This window comes from Acipenser ruthenus, chromosome 3 (genome assembly GCF_902713425.1).
Source record: "Acipenser ruthenus chromosome 3, fAciRut3.2 maternal haplotype, whole genome shotgun sequence".
Classification (NCBI taxonomy): Eukaryota; Metazoa; Chordata; class Actinopteri; order Acipenseriformes; family Acipenseridae; genus Acipenser; species Acipenser ruthenus.
Genome location: NC_081191.1, coordinates 71,079,145 through 71,098,574, shown reverse-complemented (window position 1 = coordinate 71,098,574; position 19,430 = coordinate 71,079,145). Strand labels below are relative to the sequence as shown.

Below are 19,430 nucleotides of genomic sequence, written 5' to 3'. Positions count from 1 at the left end.
ACCCTTAGATACCCTGCCTATGATGCACATAATGTTTAGTACAGCTGTAGTAAAGGCAATATTTTGTTCCTTACATTCTTCTACCTTAAAAACACTGCACATTTATTATAATTACCATGAATACCAAACTTTTCTTTTGCATTTTTGAAGCATGCATGCATAAATAAATAAAGAAAGAAAGGAAGACTCACCCAAAAGTACTGCATATCTTTTAAACTCTGTCTGTAAGAACATAGGTAAATGGTTGTTAGATAACCTAGTAAGTTATACAAACCTCTTAAACAGCAATGGAATAAAAAAGGTTACTTACCTGGGGGCTAATAGCTTTTAGTGCAAAATCAAATATTTCCTTTGAACTTTTGGGATCTGCACAAAAATAAAACAAATTTAAAACCCAGTAAAAGACTATTTACAAATAAAATGCTTTATTTAAAATGTTAAAAATAGCACACAAGTGAAATCATCAATTAACAACCGTGCAACCATACCTTCATCCATTGATTTGGTAAAGTTTATCATAAGCGCTGTTAAACCTTTCAGACATCCAGCTACCACTGGTAGCTTGGGCTCTCTTGTTGCAGACGTCATCTAAATCAAATGAAAGAAGTAATTGAGATTATGAGAATCCCAGGATATATTGTATGGAAGTACCTGTCCATCTTTAAGTGTAAAAAAGGAGAACATTTAAAATGGTTTTAAAGCTTAGCAACCTGAAGTTTAAACCAGTAGGTTAATAACACATAAACCCACCACAGCTTCACTTTTTTGTGTCTTTTAAAAAAAATCTGAACACGTAAATAATTTAGGTAACCCAACCACTGTATGTCCTGGTATATCCTGAGCATTATCATTGGAAATCTGAACTTGATTTTATCTAATGGCACTTCCTGATTGCAAAGCTCCTCTATTATTCTACATGGACAGAATTCCCTAACCACTTACCTGTGACTTCAGTTCACTCAGGTAGGCCCGATAAAGTTTCTCAGAATTATTAAGCATGTCGCTGGGCTGCACTTCTCCCAGAACTCCAAGCAGCTCATAAATCTTCTCCAGCACTAGACAGCAAAGAACACTTGTAAGCAGCAAGTCTCAGAAACATAAGAACATAAGAAATTTATGAACGAGAGGCCATTCGGACCATCTATGCTCGTCTGGTTCACAGTAACTGATTGATCTCAAAACATTGTCAAGTTGGGTCTTAAAGGGTCCAAATGATTCAGCATCATGAAAGTACTGGTTAGGGTTAACTTTGCAAACTCTTTTAAAGATTTTAAAGACTTTAAATTATATCCCACTTATTTCTTCTGAGTTATAGGCTAAGCAGATTAAGTTCTTTCAGCCTATCTTCATAGCGCATTCCTCTAAGACCTTGTTGTTCTTTGTTGGACTCTACCCTGGGTCACAATGTCCCTTTAGTGTTGTGGTGACCACAAATGCACACAGTACTCGAAGTGCTGGTCCTTCCAGACCAAGCATTCGATAATTTATTTATGCTGTTCTCTGCCTTCCTTTTCCTAGCTGTCAGTGATATTACTGCTCAGTCTGATAGCCCACACAGATCATCCTCCACTCAACACAAAGCTATACAATTCCATTCAAGAATCTCACACAAGTATAAATAGCTAAAAGGGACATTTATATATGTCTCACCTGTGTCAGGTATTTTACTTTTCTGTGCAAGATCTCCATAAAATTTATTAAACATATCTCCCACTTTAAACTCTTGAAGCAAACAGGGGCTTGTAATGTGAAGCAGCTGAAACACAAAAATAACACAACTTATTATATATACTACTTTATTACACAGCACCCAGATGTCTAATATTATTTGTTTACAACACACTACAAACATATTTAAAAGGCAAAACATATTATTTTAAAAATGAGTCCTTTTAACAATTTCACTCAGAGTGGAAAATAAAATAAAAAAAATTATAGTATAGGCGCTTAAATTTTGCTGCAAATTTTACAATTAAAAGAAATGTTTTGTACTTGCATAAGTTCATAACATAAGCAGGTCCCTAGGGATACATTATTTCCTCTTGTTTTTACTTCTAAATTTTTACTCCTTGTATTACGATGACTATGTCTTAATCACTTACAGTGCTCCAGATAAGCTGTGTAAGGAATATTTTACGTATTGAAAAAATATTAATTATGTATGACATTTAAATTTAATGCATAACGAATATGCATGCAATTTTGCTGCACAGCTTGAGTTTGCATGTTATGAATTTTCTTGTACTCTGTTGGTTCCTGGACTCTCAATGGTCAATTATGACTATACTGCATGCGGTAGCTAGAGAATGCCTGGACAGTTAATTGTAGCCTGCTTGTGATTTGCCAGAAACATGTGACCAATAAGTCTGGGTTTTCAAAACAAAAAATAAAATTTAAGAAAACACACGGTTGAATGTACTCACTTGCAATGCATGTACATCACTCATCACAACGTTAGAATAACTTGCCCTTAGACCAGTTTTCTCATTAGCATATTTTTCGTCTGATTCATAAATCTGTACTGTGCCGTTAACTGACCCTTACTGGCATTATAATTAACATGTGCCTCAGACCAGGCGGAGAATGAAATGTGTCTTAACGGTATAATTTCCTAGCATAATTCCTGTATTTAGGAACATGTATTTAAGCCAATAGTAATAATAAAAAAAATGATTTTAATTATACAAAAATAACATCATTTAAGTATTTTGTTATTTGTAACGCATACATTAAATTGCATTGTTAACTCGTCTGAACAGGATAGGCTGCTTACTGGTTGGAAAGCATAAATCACGTTTGTAGCCTATTCATTGCTGTAAGAAAATGCCAGGTTACAGTGTGCTTGTACATCAAGAGGAGGGAGATATCTTGGAACATGATCCAGAAGAGTGAGAAGACCCTGCAGTTTAGTTTACAATCTGACGTTCATCTTGCCAGAGCGCCTGGCAGTGTATGATCTCCACTTTTACAGTACCAACCGCATTAACCCGATCAGCTATCTCCTGCAATATTATTTTAACCACAGAACCTTGTATTTCAGAACAGCTGATCTGTGTTGACAAGTATGTCTTATTTTAATACTGGGAGTTATTGGGGAGTTGTGGCAAAGTGGCTGGGTGGAATCAGGTGCAGGAGTGATGCAGTGCGGTAATTAAACAGGCAGAGCCTTGTAATCCAGTTTGGAAAAGTGAATCTTTATTTTATATTCCAGGTCTGGTGACCTAAACAATAATCCCCTGGCATTACACAACAATGTGTACTGCACGGGGTAAACAATAACGGGACTGCAGTCCCAACTAATAAATACAATATCTGACCTACAATAATTCATACTCGGTCACCAGTCCTGGGTGCGTGCAGTAGTGCTCGCGGTGGATGATACAATTTATTTAGTGACTGGCCCTTGGCGACAGCTCCAGAACTGTGTTGGCTGTAACATGCAAGACAACACAAGGCAATTGCAAGACAAAACAAACAAAACACTCACAGTACTTTTGACTATGGAACGGCAACATATCCCTTCTCTATGCTAATAAAACAACTGTCATTAGTACTTAATTTTTTTGAAAATACACAATTAAGATACAATGTTCATAGCTACAAAGCCCAATTTTGATAATTAGCTTTTCCAAGCCGATTAAAAAAATATTACCAGTAAAACATACAATACAATTGCTCTTTTTAAAAACACATACGAGTCTACACGTATTTGTGTTGCTGTTGGTACTCCTGACTCAGGGAAAGCACACAATATGGTACCGTACTGTACTACTCGTGTGTACGAAACTTCACTTTACAAGCAATGGTAGAGCAACGGACAGAACCACAGCCACGTCAGATATCGCATCATTCCACCATCCACCAACATGTGCTGTGTGTGCAAATGAGACAGAGTTTTGATTCTCCCAAAAACTCCTTTAAACCTAGTAAAGAACTCTCAAACCAACAACATATGTAAAACTATATTTGTGTAGCTCTGTGCTTGTTTGTCGGTATGGGGATGGGAGTGAAAATGTGCTCCGGACCTTGACCTTGCTGTAACCAAGAATTTTGGACCTTCACTAAAATAATTGAGTACCCAGGTTGTGGAGTTTGAGCTCAAAGAACACAACGTATTTATTCCAATGCTAAGTTTAAAAAGGAAAATAAAAAATTGATATTACACTCAATGGGCGAATTTCTTTTTTTCTAGCTAGTTCTGTGAAATCAGCAGGGGTATATACTGGGGTAAATGCTTTGGCATTAGTATCTAACTTTCTTCGCTCTTTACGATACAATTGTTTCATATTATTATTATTATTATTATTATTATTATTATTTATTTCTTAGCAGACGCCCTTATCCAGGGCGACTTACAATTGTTACAAGGTATCACATTATACATTATTTCACATTATACAGATATCACATTATTTTTACATACAATTACCCATTTATACAGTTGGGTTTTTACTGGAGCAATCTAGGTAAAGTACCTTGCTCAAGGGTACAACAGCAGTGTCCCCCACTGGGGATTGAACCCACGACCCTCCGGTCAAGAGTCCAGAGCTCATCATGAAACCAGAGGACTATCTTGAAATCTGTTTACATATATAATATGTTGTTATGCACAGTTGAAAATACTCTTTAAAAATAATCCCATACCTTGATAAGAAGTTCCAAAGCTGACACTTTGCATTTTGCAGCTCTGTCCTTGGTATACACAACAAGGCATGTATCCTAGGAAAGAGAGTTACCAGAAACAAGCAAGTCAGTGACATTTTCTCTCTCGCCACAGTTGTGAATTCAAAAATCAGTGCTATCAGGAAAGTGAAAACATAGATCCCCATTACCTTAATCCAATGAGCATATAATAATATAAGTTTGACATACTGGCAGATAGAAAGATGCATTCACATACCTGCTGATTCTGATACTCTAGATACTGTATCTTAAAGCATGTCCAGATCAAGTTTCATCACAACTGAATCATTGCAAGCATGGACATAGCGGTTTGACCATTTCTGATTTTAATGAGTTTAACAGACACATGAGCTGGTTACCTAGACACTGTGGCTAACCAAGCTTGTAATAAAACCTGGAATGGGTGAAACTGCTATGTAATAGGAGTCTTATTTCCATCCTTGCATCGCTTCTCTAAATACATGTAAAACTCTTGTGTGATATACGGATATTGACACACAGACCAGCAGGGGGGACTCTATATACCTACACATTTAGATTCTCTTCATAAGTATGTCCAGAGCATACGTACCCCCCTCCGACACACACAATCTATACATCTCGAGATTATAATAAATTCAATAACTGCTAATGAAGGTCCTAGTTTTCATTAAAATCAGTTCTCTATATATATACACAATATCTGTGTAATCCTGCACATGCATCCCATGATTCGTGTTTGTCAAAGGTGCTGTCTTGATGAGACTGAAATGTATTTTAAATGACGCTATAGCTACAGCAGCTGTGGTAATGCAGGCTTCACTGTAGTGTCCCACCACTGTCCTCCAACCCTACCATGTAGAGACCACACTATTACAGGGGTGAGTGACAACTTCCCAGTATACACAGCGCAGTCTAGACTTTCAACTGCGGCTTTTTTTTTTTAACAAAAGGGTGAAACCTTGAGAATTGCTAGTACATTGCGATTCTGAGTGAATTACCTTAATATCACACGCATAGTTTTTCTCCCAGCCATTGACTTTATGTGCTATCCGATCGAGAAAAGTTGTCAAAAGCTTTAAGGCCTCCTCTCTGGTGTCACGAAACTGTAAAATCAAAAATACAATGCCTAAAAATTAAGATGTATTTTTATTTAGTCAAACCATACTCTAATGTTGACAGAATAAAGCGTGGCTATAGATTTTTAAAACTTACATCTTCGATATTGAGGGATTTACGCACAAAAGCCAGCAATCCATTTTCTTTGGAGAAGATTAGCGAAGTCTGTAAAACTTTGGAAACAACAAACAGAATTATGGTATACAGGACACTGAGATACTATAGGAAGTCTATTGTATCTTGTCCCCAGCTTGGGGTGCAAACATAATTTGCATATATTTCCATAAAAACCGAACAAAAAGCATGAGGGTCAGGCAACTCTGTCTCAGTTGTCTTGTTGTGGAGGATGGGAGCCAGGTGTATTTAACACTTGTTACTTTGTAAATCGGGTTCTAAATTCAGACTATCATGCATGACCAGCTGACATAATTTAGAAGTAAATAGGTTTTTTTTCACAAAAAAAATATAAATACATCCCTCAGGTAAGCTGTCTGTTCTCATATCTTAACTTGAAAGGGCATATTTATTAGCTTAATTAATTAACCACAGTACTACAGGCTACAGTACTATAATATTGTATAGTAATACTATATTACAGTACTACAGTAGTACTATAGTGTTCTCATTTTACTATAGTCCAGTACTATTGTGTTTCTATAGTAAGTACTTTTTTGTAAGGGATATTACAACGAGTGCAACAATACGAGTACTATTATTAAAATCTGTGTCGTGGGTGTCGCAGTACTGTAGCTCCCCCATTGTACAACTTCGAGGAAGTAATCACAAACACATTTTGCACATATTTAAATCTTTTTTTTTTTTCTCAGTGCGCAAAAAATGTTGTACATGCACCTTAATCCTCCATTTAACTATAATGTTTAAGTGTGCACGAGCAGGACATAAGACAAGGCATTTCGAGTATTGTACCAATACTAATATACCCACCCAGTTCGTTTTCGTTTTTGGACACCATGCACTCCTGACCCAGGTTGCCAATGAGGTTGTGTGATTCAACCGCAGCGCTTTTGGCGTCTGTGGCGTTGAGGAAGGAGTGGAGTTTATGCAGGTTCCCTTGAATCCCCCCAGCACCAACACTGCAGCTACCAGGTTGAGCCATAACTGCATCTGCAGCTCAGCAACTGCCAACTTCCTCTGTAAGCAAATTAATGTACACCCACCCTCTCACTCTGACCTCAACCACATGGCCTGAGAAACATCCTGAAACAACCAAACACAACGGGAAAGGCAGGCAGATAACTGTCCGCCAACGCTTTATTGGGTACGAGTAACAAAACAAAATACTCTGAAGTGGGGTAAGGTGTAATAAAAAGCTGTATAATTTTAAATTTATGTCCAAGTTCTAATATATCAGGCACAATACAATATTTGTTAGAAATATCTTAACATTTAAGAGCACACCACTGGTTACAATAATGGTATTGCCCAGTTTTTTTTTTGCCGCGAAGTGCTTTGGCTAGCGGTTGAATTCAAGTTAGAAAAGGGGGGGAACAAAAAATATTAACAGTAAACATATACATATTTGTATCATTATTAAATAATAATTCAGTGCTTCGTATTTTTTAAAGGTGATAACCACATATAGCTCGCACTTTTTTTATTTGTGCTTTGTTTTATGTTTAAAATAATACTAATAACGAACTTATTTCCCTCCTGCAAAATGTAACAATCTGAGCTGTGTTGTCATTGGTGGAAAAAACCCGCGGAACCTGGGTCAGCGTTACAGTTTCGCGGGAATTCTGCTGTTCATGGTCTGTTCAGGTTGTGTGTAGAGGTAAGCTTTATTGAAATAAATTAATTTATGAATGTTTGCATGAGTTGTAAAGTTTACTTCATGTTTAATTAAATTCTACATCTACCCCTATGTGTATGGCGTGGTGTTCTTCTGAAACATTACACGCATTTAAAAATGCTATTGTACAAAATTAAAGCATTTAATTAAATCTATGTACTGGCTTATGAGAAAAAAAAACTACAAGTAATGTAACTTACTGGAAGTCCACTAACTTGCATGCATAGGGCGCTTTTATGATTTATTATTGTTTTTTTTAATAATTAGTCCAGAGCATTTTAATGATTGGGAAATATGTTAGTTATTATATTGTTATGCTTGTTTTGGACCCACGAGGCAGCAGAATTGGTGGGGGAGGGGGCTGCAGAAGCAAACAAAGTCTTAAAAGTGTTTTGTAATAAGTGTCCGTTTAACCCTCGCAGTGGTAAAGATGTCCTCTCCAACATCCACCCCGAGTCGCAGAAGCAAGCGTGGAAGAAGCAGCAATCCAACAACTCGTACGTAACTATAAAAGCAGTATTTTTTGTAGTAGAGGAGAATTGATACTGGAACACTATAGTACAATGAAAGGTGTGTCCGTACTCTGCCATCACTGTTTTACCAAACGGTTTACTAATAGCTGATAAGCTTTAAATTACTTAACTTAATTGTAAATCTAAATAAATAAATAATTTATAAATGGGGGCATGACAAACTAATATATATGTCTATGTATGTGTGTGTGTGTGTGTGTATATATATATATATATAGAGAGAGAGAGAGAGAGATGGGCTTTAAGTTAGGTACGTTATATAAATACTTTATTTTCTATATGTACTTATACATAAGCACAGTGGTCCAGATAAGCTGCGTACATGCCGTTTTTTTTACGCATTAACAAATCCGAAATACGCACTAAATTAATTGAATGCGTAAACATTTTGCTGCATAGCTTGTCTGCCTCCCCTAAAACTTCCACTAACAGCTACGTCTCCGTGGATACAATATCTTCAGTTACTAGAAAACTGTACACAAGAAACAACCCAACAAACATTATCCAATCTCAGGCAGGCCCTGTTGTCTTTGCAGCCAATCACAGTAAGAGTAAGATTTTCGAAGCGACACAGGTTGAAGTGTAAACACCCCAGTTCAACTGGAACCATCGTGGGAGGCAACCGCTAAAAAACTTTCCAATAATATTAAACAAACTGTTTTATAACTTACCAATGCATTTCCTTATTTTGTTTATCAGTATGGCTTTATATTGAAGTTTTAACACGTTCACTGAGTTTAAGAATTTAATGTTAAAATATAAGTAATGTTTCTGTGCTTCTCTTCATATATACATTCTGTTTCTGTGCTGTGTTATCTTCAAGTGAATAAGAACAGCTGTTATCGGATTTTTGTTTTAATATTAAGTTTTTGTACAGTAGAACAACGTGACATTGCAGTTTTAATGCTTACCCCATTACCATTAAAGATTGTACAGTATTTATCGAGATTACTTAGGACTAAGGTAATGTTGCATTTTACTCCATGAAAATACATTTTACTCTGTTAAAATTAGAGGGTAAGTTAAACCTGGGGCGGAGAATCTTTACACAATCTTGGCCCTTTCCGCCTGAACATGCCATCTTTGTTTAAAGACACTGATTTAAGGACTTTAGTTGCATTTCCACATTTACATGAAAGTTGGTATATATGTGTGGTGTGGAATGTTGCACCAACAGTGACATACAAATTATCCATGTTCACTAGCAAAACCCTCTTGTTATGTAACTTTTTGGAAGCTGTATTAAAGTGTTAATACCCTGTTACAGCTCGCAGTGAGGACCCCAAGTCCCCTCCCTCTCAGAAGCGGCGCACTGATGACTCCTCCACTGGAGACCTGCAGCCTATGCCCACCTCCCCAGCTGCTGATCAGCGCAGTCCCAACGTGCAGGACACCTCCCTCTTCTCCAGTCCTGCCAAGTCCCGACACTCTGGTGTGCATTTTGTTTTTTTGTGTTTTTAAATATTTTATACATTTTTATATCCAGCTTGTCCTTAATAAATGTCTTGAAAGCATAACGGACTGGTTGGATCTTCTGACCTGATTGATTATCTTGGCCACTTCTATAGCTGTTTTATAAGCATAATGACTCTCTCTAGGCTTTCCGTCCAATTGTGTAATATGCACACTTATTCAGTGTGTTGCAGGCACCCTAGGTATTGTACATTAAACTAAGAATGCACACCTTTTAAAGTGTCGTACCTTTGTTTTTTACGAATGTGAAAACAGTCAGATGTGTAGAGAGTGTAACTTCATGCAATGCCTTTTCCACCAGCCCCTCCAAGTGAGTTTGACATGAGCTCCCCCCTCACCTATGGCACCCCTAGCTCAAGAACGGAGGGTACTCCTCGCAGTGCTGTGCGTGGGACTCCTGCCAGACAGCGCCCTGATCTGGGCTCGGTACGCAAGGGACGCCAGGTCGATCTGCACTCTGAGCAGGTGGGACGTCGTTTTTCTGCTTCTCTATTCCGTGTAGACCGGGCACCAGACAGTGAATAATGATGTTCTGTTTGCCTTGCAGCCAGCAGGGGGCGACATGGTGACCAGTGAACAGTCTATGGGGCAGAAGCTTGTTATCTGGGGAACAGATGTCAATGTAGCAACATGCAAAGAGACATTCCAGGTAAGATAAACTGAAAAGCACTGTCAGATACTATTAGCAGTCTTGGTGTTGTGAGTACCGATAATGCTCATATGTCATAATGCATGTGTGTGATATCTGGCCTTGTGGTTTTTACCTTGCTGGCATGAGAGCTGGGAAGAGTAGTTGGCAAACTAATGCCATCCACAGAACCTTGAATTGTCTTGTGAATACAGTGTTCTTTCTGGCAATTATTTCACCAGTTGTGCTACATTTAAAAATAAGTCCTTCTTCCCCTTTTGTAGCGATTCCTGTTGCGATATATTGACCCCACTTCCAAAGAGGAGGAAAATGCAAGCTTGGATCTAAACGAGCCCTTGTATATGCAACGACTGGAGGAGGTATGATCTGTTGCCTCTATTTTTATTTTTTATTAAAACAATCCTGCACTGGGGATTTTCATGTCTCTGATGTGAATGTTTTCACAGATCAACGTGGTCGGAGATCCTGTGCTTAATGTGAACTGTGGACACCTACAATCATTTGATGCGGAGCTGTACAGGCAGTTAGTCTGCTATCCACAGGTAATATATAAAGCAATGCTGGTATTTATTTGATTTCAAAGAAATACTGAATTTCACTAAGTATTGTGTTTCTGTATCAATGAATTGATCATTGTTTCCTTAAATAGTGTCTCTTTCTGTTTCTTGTAGGAAGTTATCCCCACCTTTGACATGGCTGTCAATGAGATTTTCTTTGATCGCTATCCAGATTCCATTTTGGAGCACCAGATCCAGGTCCGGCCATACAATGCCTTGAAAACAAAGAACATGAGAAGCCTGAACCCTGAAGGTAATACCTACAAGTGCACACACACGCCTCTATACTCGCCATGGAGAGTTTAGATGCTGTATAAGGGCAGCCTACTTAAAAAAAAAAAATTGTCATGTTTAGGGGCTCCCGAGTGGCGCATCCAGTAAAGGTGCTCCGTGTGGAGTGCAGGATGTGCCCTATAGTCTGGACGTTGCGAGTTCGAGTCCAGGCTTTCCTTTGCCGACGAGGACGGGAGCTTCCAGAAGGCGGCGCTCAATTGGCCGAGCACCGCCCGAGGGGGGAGGGAGGGAGGATAAGGTCGGCCAGGGGGTCCTCGGCTCACTGCGCACCAGCGACCCCTGTATTATTATTATTATTATTATTATTATTATTATTATTTATTTCTTAGCAGACGCCCTTATCCAGGGCGACTTACAATTGTTACAAGATATCACATTATACATTATTTCTACATAAAATTACCCATTTATACAGTTGGGTTTTTTTACTGGAGCAATCTAGGTAAAGTACCTTGCTCAAGGGTACAACAGCAGTGTCCCCCCCTGGGGATTGAACCCACAACCCTCCGGTCAAGAGTCCAGAGCCCTAACCACTACTCCACACTGCTGCCCTGTAGTCTGGCCGGGCGCCTGCGGGCTTGCCTGTAAAATGCCAGAGAGCTGCATTGTCCTCAGACGCTGTAGCTCTTGGGTGGCTGCATGGTGAGTCCGCAGTGTGAATTTTTGGAATGGAGCGGTTAACCTTGGTAACAGTGTTACACTTTGGTAGCATCTGAGTGAGCTATCATTGTTTTATCTTTTTATATGTAATTTTAATCTGCATTAAAAAGCTAATTTCCACTTGCACAATAGTGCTAGTTTTAAAAGACATTTTTTCACCCTTGTATTGTCTGCCCTGTCTCAGATATTGACCAGTTGATAACCATCAGTGGGATGGTAATCAGGACCTCGCAGCTGATTCCTGAGATGCAGGAAGCCTTCTTCAAGTGCCAGGTGTGTGCCTTTAACACACGGGTGGAGATCGACCGTGGCCGCATCGCCGAGCCTGCTGTCTGCAGGAACTGCAACACCACACACAGCATGGCCCTGATCCACAACCGCTCCGTCTTCTCCGACAAGCAGATGGTAAGTTGGTAGGAAGTCTGGCAGGGAATATGTCTTCAATTTGGGGAAAGATGAGCTCAAAAGGGGAGATATGTAAAGAAGCTATTTGCTTTTTATTCATGATGTCCATTGGAGACAGTCATGTTGTGCATCTGCCATTCATGTTTTTGTAACTTTACAAACTACTTTATCAACTAATTCAGATACAACTAAACCATTAATTAGCCCTTTAAGGACCGGGATCGTGTTAACATGATCATACTGAAGTGGGCTTCTAGGACCACAATCGTGTAAACGCGATTTTAAAAAAACAAAAAAACACAAAAAAAAACACTTTGTTTTGATGACTTACAGGGCCACCGTACTTTGCATTACAGGCTTGAAGTGCATATCAGTGGACAGTGACATCACTGAGGGGCATTTAGTGTTTAAAGGGCGGAGATAGTTTACAGCAGCCCGGCAGAGGCAAAAGCAGAAACAAAACATCACAGGAACTTGTTTAGAGCAAATAAAAAAAAGTGGAAACACTGTAAATGATGTATTTGACTTAGTTATATAGCAACATTTATTCTGTCTGTCATTTATAAATATCAAGATATAAGCAGATACTATTTCATGAACTAAATGCATCGGGTATTTTTTTTTTTCCTTATCACTAATAATAATGGAATAACTATTTATAAATATTTATTTTGAGAAATAAATCAAGTAGTGTCCATTATTGCTTAAAGACCCTGAGAAATAAAGATACGTTATATTATAGAAGTGTGCATGTCTGCATGAACACATTGCACTGAATTAAGACCCACAAGCATCTACACAATCTCAAAATATCAGATTCATATCTGAAAATAACAAAACAGAAATATACGTCCACACTACCAGTTCTTTACAATAAACAACAAACTATTCTACTCCAATCAGCACTCTTTTGGTTTGCAGTGGTAAGCGAGGTACGCATGCGTTAATGGCATGAAAGGAATATTCAATTTTCAAAGTAAACGCAGATTATGAAAGTAATAAGAGAAATCCACCTGCATGTATACAGAGCATTCGGAATATTCTAGTATTCCAAATACTTACTATTCTGAATACTTGTGCCATGTAAACATACTGTATAATGTTCCCCAGTGTGTTCTGGAAAAAAGGACAGTATTTCCAATATGGTACTGTAAAAAAATATATGTGAATTTTTACAGGAAGAGAGTCAAATACAGTCAAAAAATGCCTGGTCCTGGGGGAGCATCCCACTGAAATGCTTGGTTCTGAAAGGGTTAAGGATTAAAAAAAAAATTCCAGTATTTAATTGGGCCCTTGCTTTAAAAGTAATAATTAAGACAATTAAATAAGATGCCTTAAGATGAATGCTTCGATTTGCTGTGAGTTACAGTAGGGCTGTCTTGGAGGACTTACTGGCAGCTATTTTAATAAGCAAATGGTGTATTTCTAAATGCAGATCAAGCTGCAGGAGTCTCCTGAGGACATGCCAGCTGGACAGACCCCTCACACCACCGTGCTGTATGCTCACAATGACCTGGTGGACAAGGTCCAGCCTGGGGACAGGGTCAATATCACAGGTAAGCATGCATGGGGACAGCACATTCCTGATATTCAGAAGTGGAGCTGTTCTGTATAAATACCTTCTAATTGAAACCGCTTTACCTTGGCACACTGTCTAAAAGCTGACCCATCGTTTTTTCCCCCAGGCATCTACAGAGCTGTCCCCATGCGCGTGAACCCCCGGCAGAGCAATGTGAAGTCTGTGTACAAGACGCACATCGACGCCATCCACTTCCGCAAGACGGATGAGAAGCGTCTGCACGGCATAGATGAGGACTCGGAGCAGAAGCTCTTCACAGAGGAGCGAGTGCAGGTCCTCAAGGAGCTGGCTGCCAAGCCTGACATCTACGAGCGCCTCTCCTCTGCCCTGGCTCCCAGCATCTATGAGCACGAGGATATCAAGAAGGTGAGCAAGTCAACTGTGTGTGTGTTCTGAAAATGTTTTGGTTGTTTTTACATTCGAGGTACAGTACAATCTTAAACCTCAGCCTATTTTTATGTTACCTTGTGTTTTGACGTTTTTTAAAGGGGATTCTGCTGCAGCTGTTTGGAGGCACCCGGAAGGATTTTAGTCACACTGGGAGAGGAAACTTCCGTGCTGAGATCAACATTCTTCTGTGCGGAGATCCCGGTACCAGCAAGTCTCAGCTGCTGCAGTATGTCTTCAACCTGGTGCCCAGGGGCCAATACACATCAGGAAAGGGCTCCAGTGCTGTGGGTCTGACCGCATATGTCATGAAGGACCCAGAGACCAGACAGCTGGTTCTGCAAACCGGTGCCCTGGTGTTGAGTGATAACGGTATCTGCTGTATTGATGAGTTCGACAAGATGAGCGACAGCACTAGGTCTGTTTTGCACGAAGTGATGGAGCAACAGACTCTCTCCATTGCCAAGGTGAAAGAGCCATAGCCTTTTTAGCAAAAGTTGCATGGAATTATGACTGAAGGGTTTAAAATGTCAGGTCTGTGGTCTTTGGTGCAATGTAGTGAAATGCAGGTTGCAGTATCTTGGGCTGGATGAAAACTCAGTTGTAATAGCCCATATGGACCAAGGCTGGTCAGTTGTGACTGAAACAATAACTTTGTAGATGGAATTCCTAGATTTACTGGGTTTATAGTTCTTTCATGCAAGCATTGCTGTGTACATTACAGTGAAGCTTATGCAATTGTTTTATACCAGACAATGCAAGTGTAAGATTGTAAAACATGGTAGAATTAAACTTTAATTTATTTATTACCTTCAGGCTGGAATAATCTGCCAGCTGAATGCCCGCACATCAGTCCTGGCTGCAGCAAACCCTGTGGAGTCTCAGTGGAACCCCAAAAAGACGACCATTGAGAACATCCAGCTTCCACACACCTTGTTATCCAGGTAAACACACTGAAACAACAGCAGATTTTGTTTTGTTGCTACCGTTACCAGTGTTGCTAATAAATTACTTCATCGTGGTGGCAGATGTGTCCACTTTTTCATTTGAACAGAGGTGTAGTACTTCTAGCTTACAACCACAAATTGAATGTCTATTAACCCTTTGCGGTCCATTTATTAATTGCGCGTCAGGCATGCCAGGTCTAATTAATTCACACGCGCAGTTAATTTTAGACGCGCTGTTTAAAAGTATTTTTTTTCACAGTCAAACGGGTTTAAAAGGCCCTGCATATCAACAAAGCACTCACTAGGCATCTCCGCCCCGCCCCACCCTTTCGTTTGCTATAGCGTTCACCTATGTAAGAAATAAATAATAATAATAGTCGTACATACCGATCGATCATCTCCGGATCACTCGTTTTATCACCAAACTCCTCAATAATGCGATCCAAGTCATTATTTTATTACTATAACATCTCAAAAAAGCTCTGCAAATGTCTGTGTTTTCTGCGCGCTGATTGTCAGCCAACTTGTTTACTTCAGACCGCCCCCGTTATTTGATACCTGATACCATGTATGACTATTCATGAGATACGCATTTTTTTTTTTTTTTTCGACTTGTCTCGGCTCCTGTCGCTCCCACTCGGCAATTGAATGGTTCTCGGCTTTTTCCGGAGAAAAAACGACTCGACACCCGTTTATTGCGTTGCTATAATGATGTCGGACCCAGTCCGACAAAGGACCTGTGAGGAATAATTGCAATGTCGGACCCAGTCCGACAATGGACCGCAAAGGGTTAAGTGATGTTTAGTACCAAAGGAAGTTTAAACCCCCATATTAAAGTTTTTGATAATAGTGTAGCTTGCACAACTTTTTCTGTGGCTGGAAAAAGTGCGCTATTTTGGTGTATGTGGTGTAATTGTAGTCACTGGTTTAATTATTATTGACAGAGTAATTTTTCATCAGATTTGATTTGATCTTCCTGATGCTGGATCCCCAAGACGAAGCCTACGACCGGCGTCTTGCTCACCATTTGGTGGCGTTGTACTACCAGAGTGAGGAGCAGATGGAGGAAGAAAATCTGGACATGGCAGTGCTGAAGGACTACATTGCTTATGCACGTACATACATCAACCCCAGGCTCAGTGAAGAGGCAAGCCAGGCCCTTATTGAGGTAATGAAATATGTGCAGTGCAGTTTGTGTGTGGGTGTGTTTTTAGTGCTACAGCTATTTAATGCAATTGTGCAAATTTAAAGCCAATTCTTGAAAGGATTTGTATGTGGATAGATCTTCCTCATGAATTGATTTGTGTAATTGATTCATGAATACTGTATGGGCACTTGGTGTTAATGCAGTTATTCAAAATTCAATCTAAGTTGAAAGTAAGACATTATTTGTAGGTTGGAAGCTTTTTGTTCATTACACTATGAAAAAAAAAATGGTCTGTACTGCTCCAAGTAATGAAAGCAAATATTTGGTTTCGATGAAGGAAAATTTATGTTCGATACCACTCCACTATTAATGCTTTTTTCCAGTCATTGTGCTGTAGGGTAAGTGTTGCAAAGGAAACTGTGTAGAACACTACATTGTAGAAATGCAATGTTAAAAGCAGAGGGTTTCTTATTGCATCATCCCTTTGTTTTCTTGGAATCTGAATTTCCATTAATACAGGGTTAGACTAAGAATAGTCTTCATTTCAGGCTTATGTGGATATGAGGAAGATCGGCAGTGGCAGAGGAATGGTATCTGCCTATCCTAGACAGCTGGAGTCTTTGATTAGACTTGCAGAAGCCCATTCCAAAGTGCGCTTTTCTGATAAAGTGGAGACCATTGATGTAGAAGAGGCAAAGCGCCTGCACCGTGAAGCTCTAAAACAGTCTGCTACAGACCCAAGGACCGGCTTTGTGGACATTTCTATTCTTACCACAGGTACACGTTTATCTTGGTAGTTGCTGTTTTATTCGAGAAGTGTCCTGTGCATTTTACCATGCTGTATGTAAACTACCAAAGCATAGTACCATCATCAATACTAAATATTACAGCACAACTAGTGGCAACAGTGGGTACAGTTACCTGTTACACTGGCTTTGTAAACAGCACTGTACCAGATACTGTAAGGGTCGTTTGTTTTAAAAGGAACAAATTTATTGGCAGTTTTGCTTCTGTAAAGGTATAAGGTGATGGTTAGGGAAACTGTTTGAATACCCAAGAACCTCTTAACCTAGTGCATAAATAAATCTGAAAATAAAGATGGACATAACGATTTTTGTAATTGATGGCTTTAGGTATGAGTGCCACAGCACGGAAGCGCAAAGAGGAACTAGCCAAGGTTTTGAAGAAACTGATCCAGACAAAGGGGAAGACGCCAGCTATGAAATACCAGCAGCTGTTTGATGATCTCCGCGGACAGTCTGATGCTGTAAGTCTCTTCTCTAAAGCCTCATCCCATGTCTAGCTTTTAGTATGTTTAAGCTTGTAATACAGGTATTATATAAGTGGAAGTCGCCAATGTATGAAGATTCTTTCTCCTGTATTATGGCTGTCTTATCTCTATAGGCACTTGACATTGTTGTTTTATGCTATATCTGCCATGTGGAAGCATTAAGTGGTTGTACTTTTCAGCTGGGGAATCAAACTAGATCTTGGCTAATTATTTTATTTGTTTTGCAGGCAATTACCAAGGACATGTTTGATGAAGCACTTAGAGCTCTGGCTGATGAAGACTATTTAACTGTAACTGGGAAGACTGTTCGGTTGCTTTAAAAATGATGTATTTGTAGCAGAGTGTTTCTGTTGCTTCTGTTTTTCTAAATATCTTTGCTGTTTTTGGTAATTCTTGCAATAAGCGTTGTTTAGAATTGTGATTTGCAGCTGCTTTTTTTTTTTTTTTTTTTATAGGCAACCAGTGACAACCTTTAGCAGTCACAGCTACAAAGTATGTAAATTACAAATGATGCATTTTTGTATTTCACTTGAAAGAAGTTTTTGGAAAGAAAACAAGTTTAAACTTTCAAAAAAAAAAAAAAATGCTAATACTCAATAAAGATGATATTTCTGTTTCTTGCTGAACATCGGCCATTACTGAACAAGCCTCCATATGGTAATACCAAGAGAAAGCACTTTTTTGCCCTTTGTCACAACTGCTCTCTGTACTCCTAACTCTGCAAGTGCGGCCGCTAAATAGACCGATGCGCTCATTGAGACCCTCATTATCATAATTGCAGATCATTATTTGTGCGTGTTGAGTAATTTGCATTGCTCTTAAGCTTACCTAGGGCACAGTGCAATTTGAATTTTGCATCCGCAATTATTTGCACGGTGCCTGTACTAGCATCTGCCCCACAGTGCAGAATTGTGCTTATCAGAGTGATGGAGAAGCTGTTCTTCAAATAAGGTATATGTTTGTGAATCTCCATCCATTCCATTTAAATTAGGGTAGACCCTGTTATTTGTGAAAGGGGGTTGTTAACTTTTCAGAGTGGTTGTGTGTTATTTTACACTGATGTTAAACCTTTGGCCATCCTGGCCTCATCACAAGAAACAGATTCTAGAAGACAGATTTATTACCACTGTAGCTGTATATGTTAGTAATATTGTCAGCTGTATAGTATTTTGCTAGTTTTTATAATAATAATCTTTATTTTTATATAGCGTCTTTCATAGTTGACCACCATCACAATGAGCTTTACAAGATACAAGACAAGGGTGTGTGAACTATGCATCAGCTGCAGAGTCACTTACAACAACGTCTCACCTGAAAGACGGAGTACAAGGAGGTTAAGTGACTTGCGCAGGGTCACACGAGTCAGTGGCTGAGCTGGAATTTGAACCAGGGATCGATCTATCTCTATCTCTATCTATCTATATATATATATATATATAATTTTAATCAGAGTGGCAGAGTATGTTAGAATTGTTTATAGCTACTGGTAATGATGCTGCTCTAGGTTGCAGTTAAACATGTTAAGATAAAATGTACTTCAGTGTTTAGCAATAGCCAATTGGACTCTACTCATATCTCTAATAATGCTGGAATCTACAGATAAGAAACTCGTATTCCTATCGCCTCTATACCATGTTGATTGAACTGTCCAAATATACTAGAAACCACTATCAATTATAGTAGCTGTCTGTAGAGCATCAATATACTTTTGAGGGTGAGCACAAACCCATGCTGGAAATGAGATACAGGGTGATAGAAGTATAGACACAGTGCAAATTGCATTGCGGCCAGGCAATTATTTTGCACTCTGCCCTCTGTAAGCTTAAGAACAATCCAAATTACTCAACACAGAAAAAATGATCTGCAATTATGATAACGAGGGTCTCAAGGAGCGCGTCAGTCTATTTAGCTACTGCA

General features: G+C 39.1%; 2 protein-coding genes across 3 annotated transcripts in view; one reads left to right on the top strand and one right to left on the bottom strand.

The window, feature by feature from the left end:
• Window positions 1–6,986, bottom strand: part of prkdc (protein kinase, DNA-activated, catalytic subunit) — a 66,325-nt gene extending 59,339 nt beyond the window's left edge. The window contains exons 1-9 of the mRNA XM_034058436.3: window positions 6,727–6,986; window positions 5,878–5,954; window positions 5,664–5,768; window positions 4,645–4,719; window positions 1,651–1,756; window positions 943–1,055; window positions 489–588; window positions 311–366; window positions 192–222 (exon numbers count right to left, since the gene is read on the bottom strand). Of these exons, the coding sequence (XP_033914327.3) occupies window positions 192–222; window positions 311–366; window positions 489–588; window positions 943–1,055; window positions 1,651–1,756; window positions 4,645–4,719; window positions 5,664–5,768; window positions 5,878–5,954; window positions 6,727–6,898 (835 nt within the window). The 5' untranslated portion in view covers window positions 6,899–6,986. The remainder of the gene's footprint in view (window positions 1–191; window positions 223–310; window positions 367–488; window positions 589–942; window positions 1,056–1,650; window positions 1,757–4,644; window positions 4,720–5,663; window positions 5,769–5,877; window positions 5,955–6,726) is intronic.
• A 2-nt stretch (window positions 6,987–6,988) lies between these two features.
• Window positions 6,989–18,139, top strand: mcm4 (minichromosome maintenance complex component 4). Of its 2 annotated transcripts, XM_033992296.3 has the most exons (18): window positions 6,989–7,060; window positions 7,475–7,573; window positions 8,014–8,088; window positions 9,392–9,556; window positions 9,899–10,062; window positions 10,145–10,246; window positions 10,510–10,605; window positions 10,693–10,788; window positions 10,918–11,056; window positions 11,942–12,162; window positions 13,598–13,718; window positions 13,848–14,107; window positions 14,230–14,595; window positions 14,945–15,072; window positions 16,036–16,243; window positions 16,771–16,999; window positions 17,356–17,489; window positions 17,741–18,139. In XM_033992296.3, exons 3-18 carry the CDS (start codon window positions 8,022–8,024, stop codon window positions 17,831–17,833), a joined length of 2,589 nt encoding a protein of 862 aa, XP_033848187.2. In that variant the 5' UTR covers window positions 6,989–7,060; window positions 7,475–7,573; window positions 8,014–8,021; the 3' UTR covers window positions 17,834–18,139. The 2 variants fall into 2 exon arrangements, with proteins under 2 accessions (XP_033848187.2, XP_058872089.1); XM_059016106.1 differs by lacking the exons at window positions 6,989–7,060; window positions 7,475–7,573 and adding an exon at window positions 7,650–7,777.
• Window positions 18,140–19,430: the final 1,291 nt, after the last annotated feature.

Coding starts and splice junctions, on each gene's coding strand:
- mcm4 (XM_059016106.1), top strand. Junction 12,163..13,597: donor TCTTCTCCGACAAGCAGATG/GTAAGTTGGTAG, acceptor TTCTAAATGCAG/ATCAAGCTGCAGGAGTCTCC. Junction 14,596..14,944: donor AGACTCTCTCCATTGCCAAG/GTGAAAGAGCCA, acceptor TATTACCTTCAG/GCTGGAATAATCTGCCAGCT.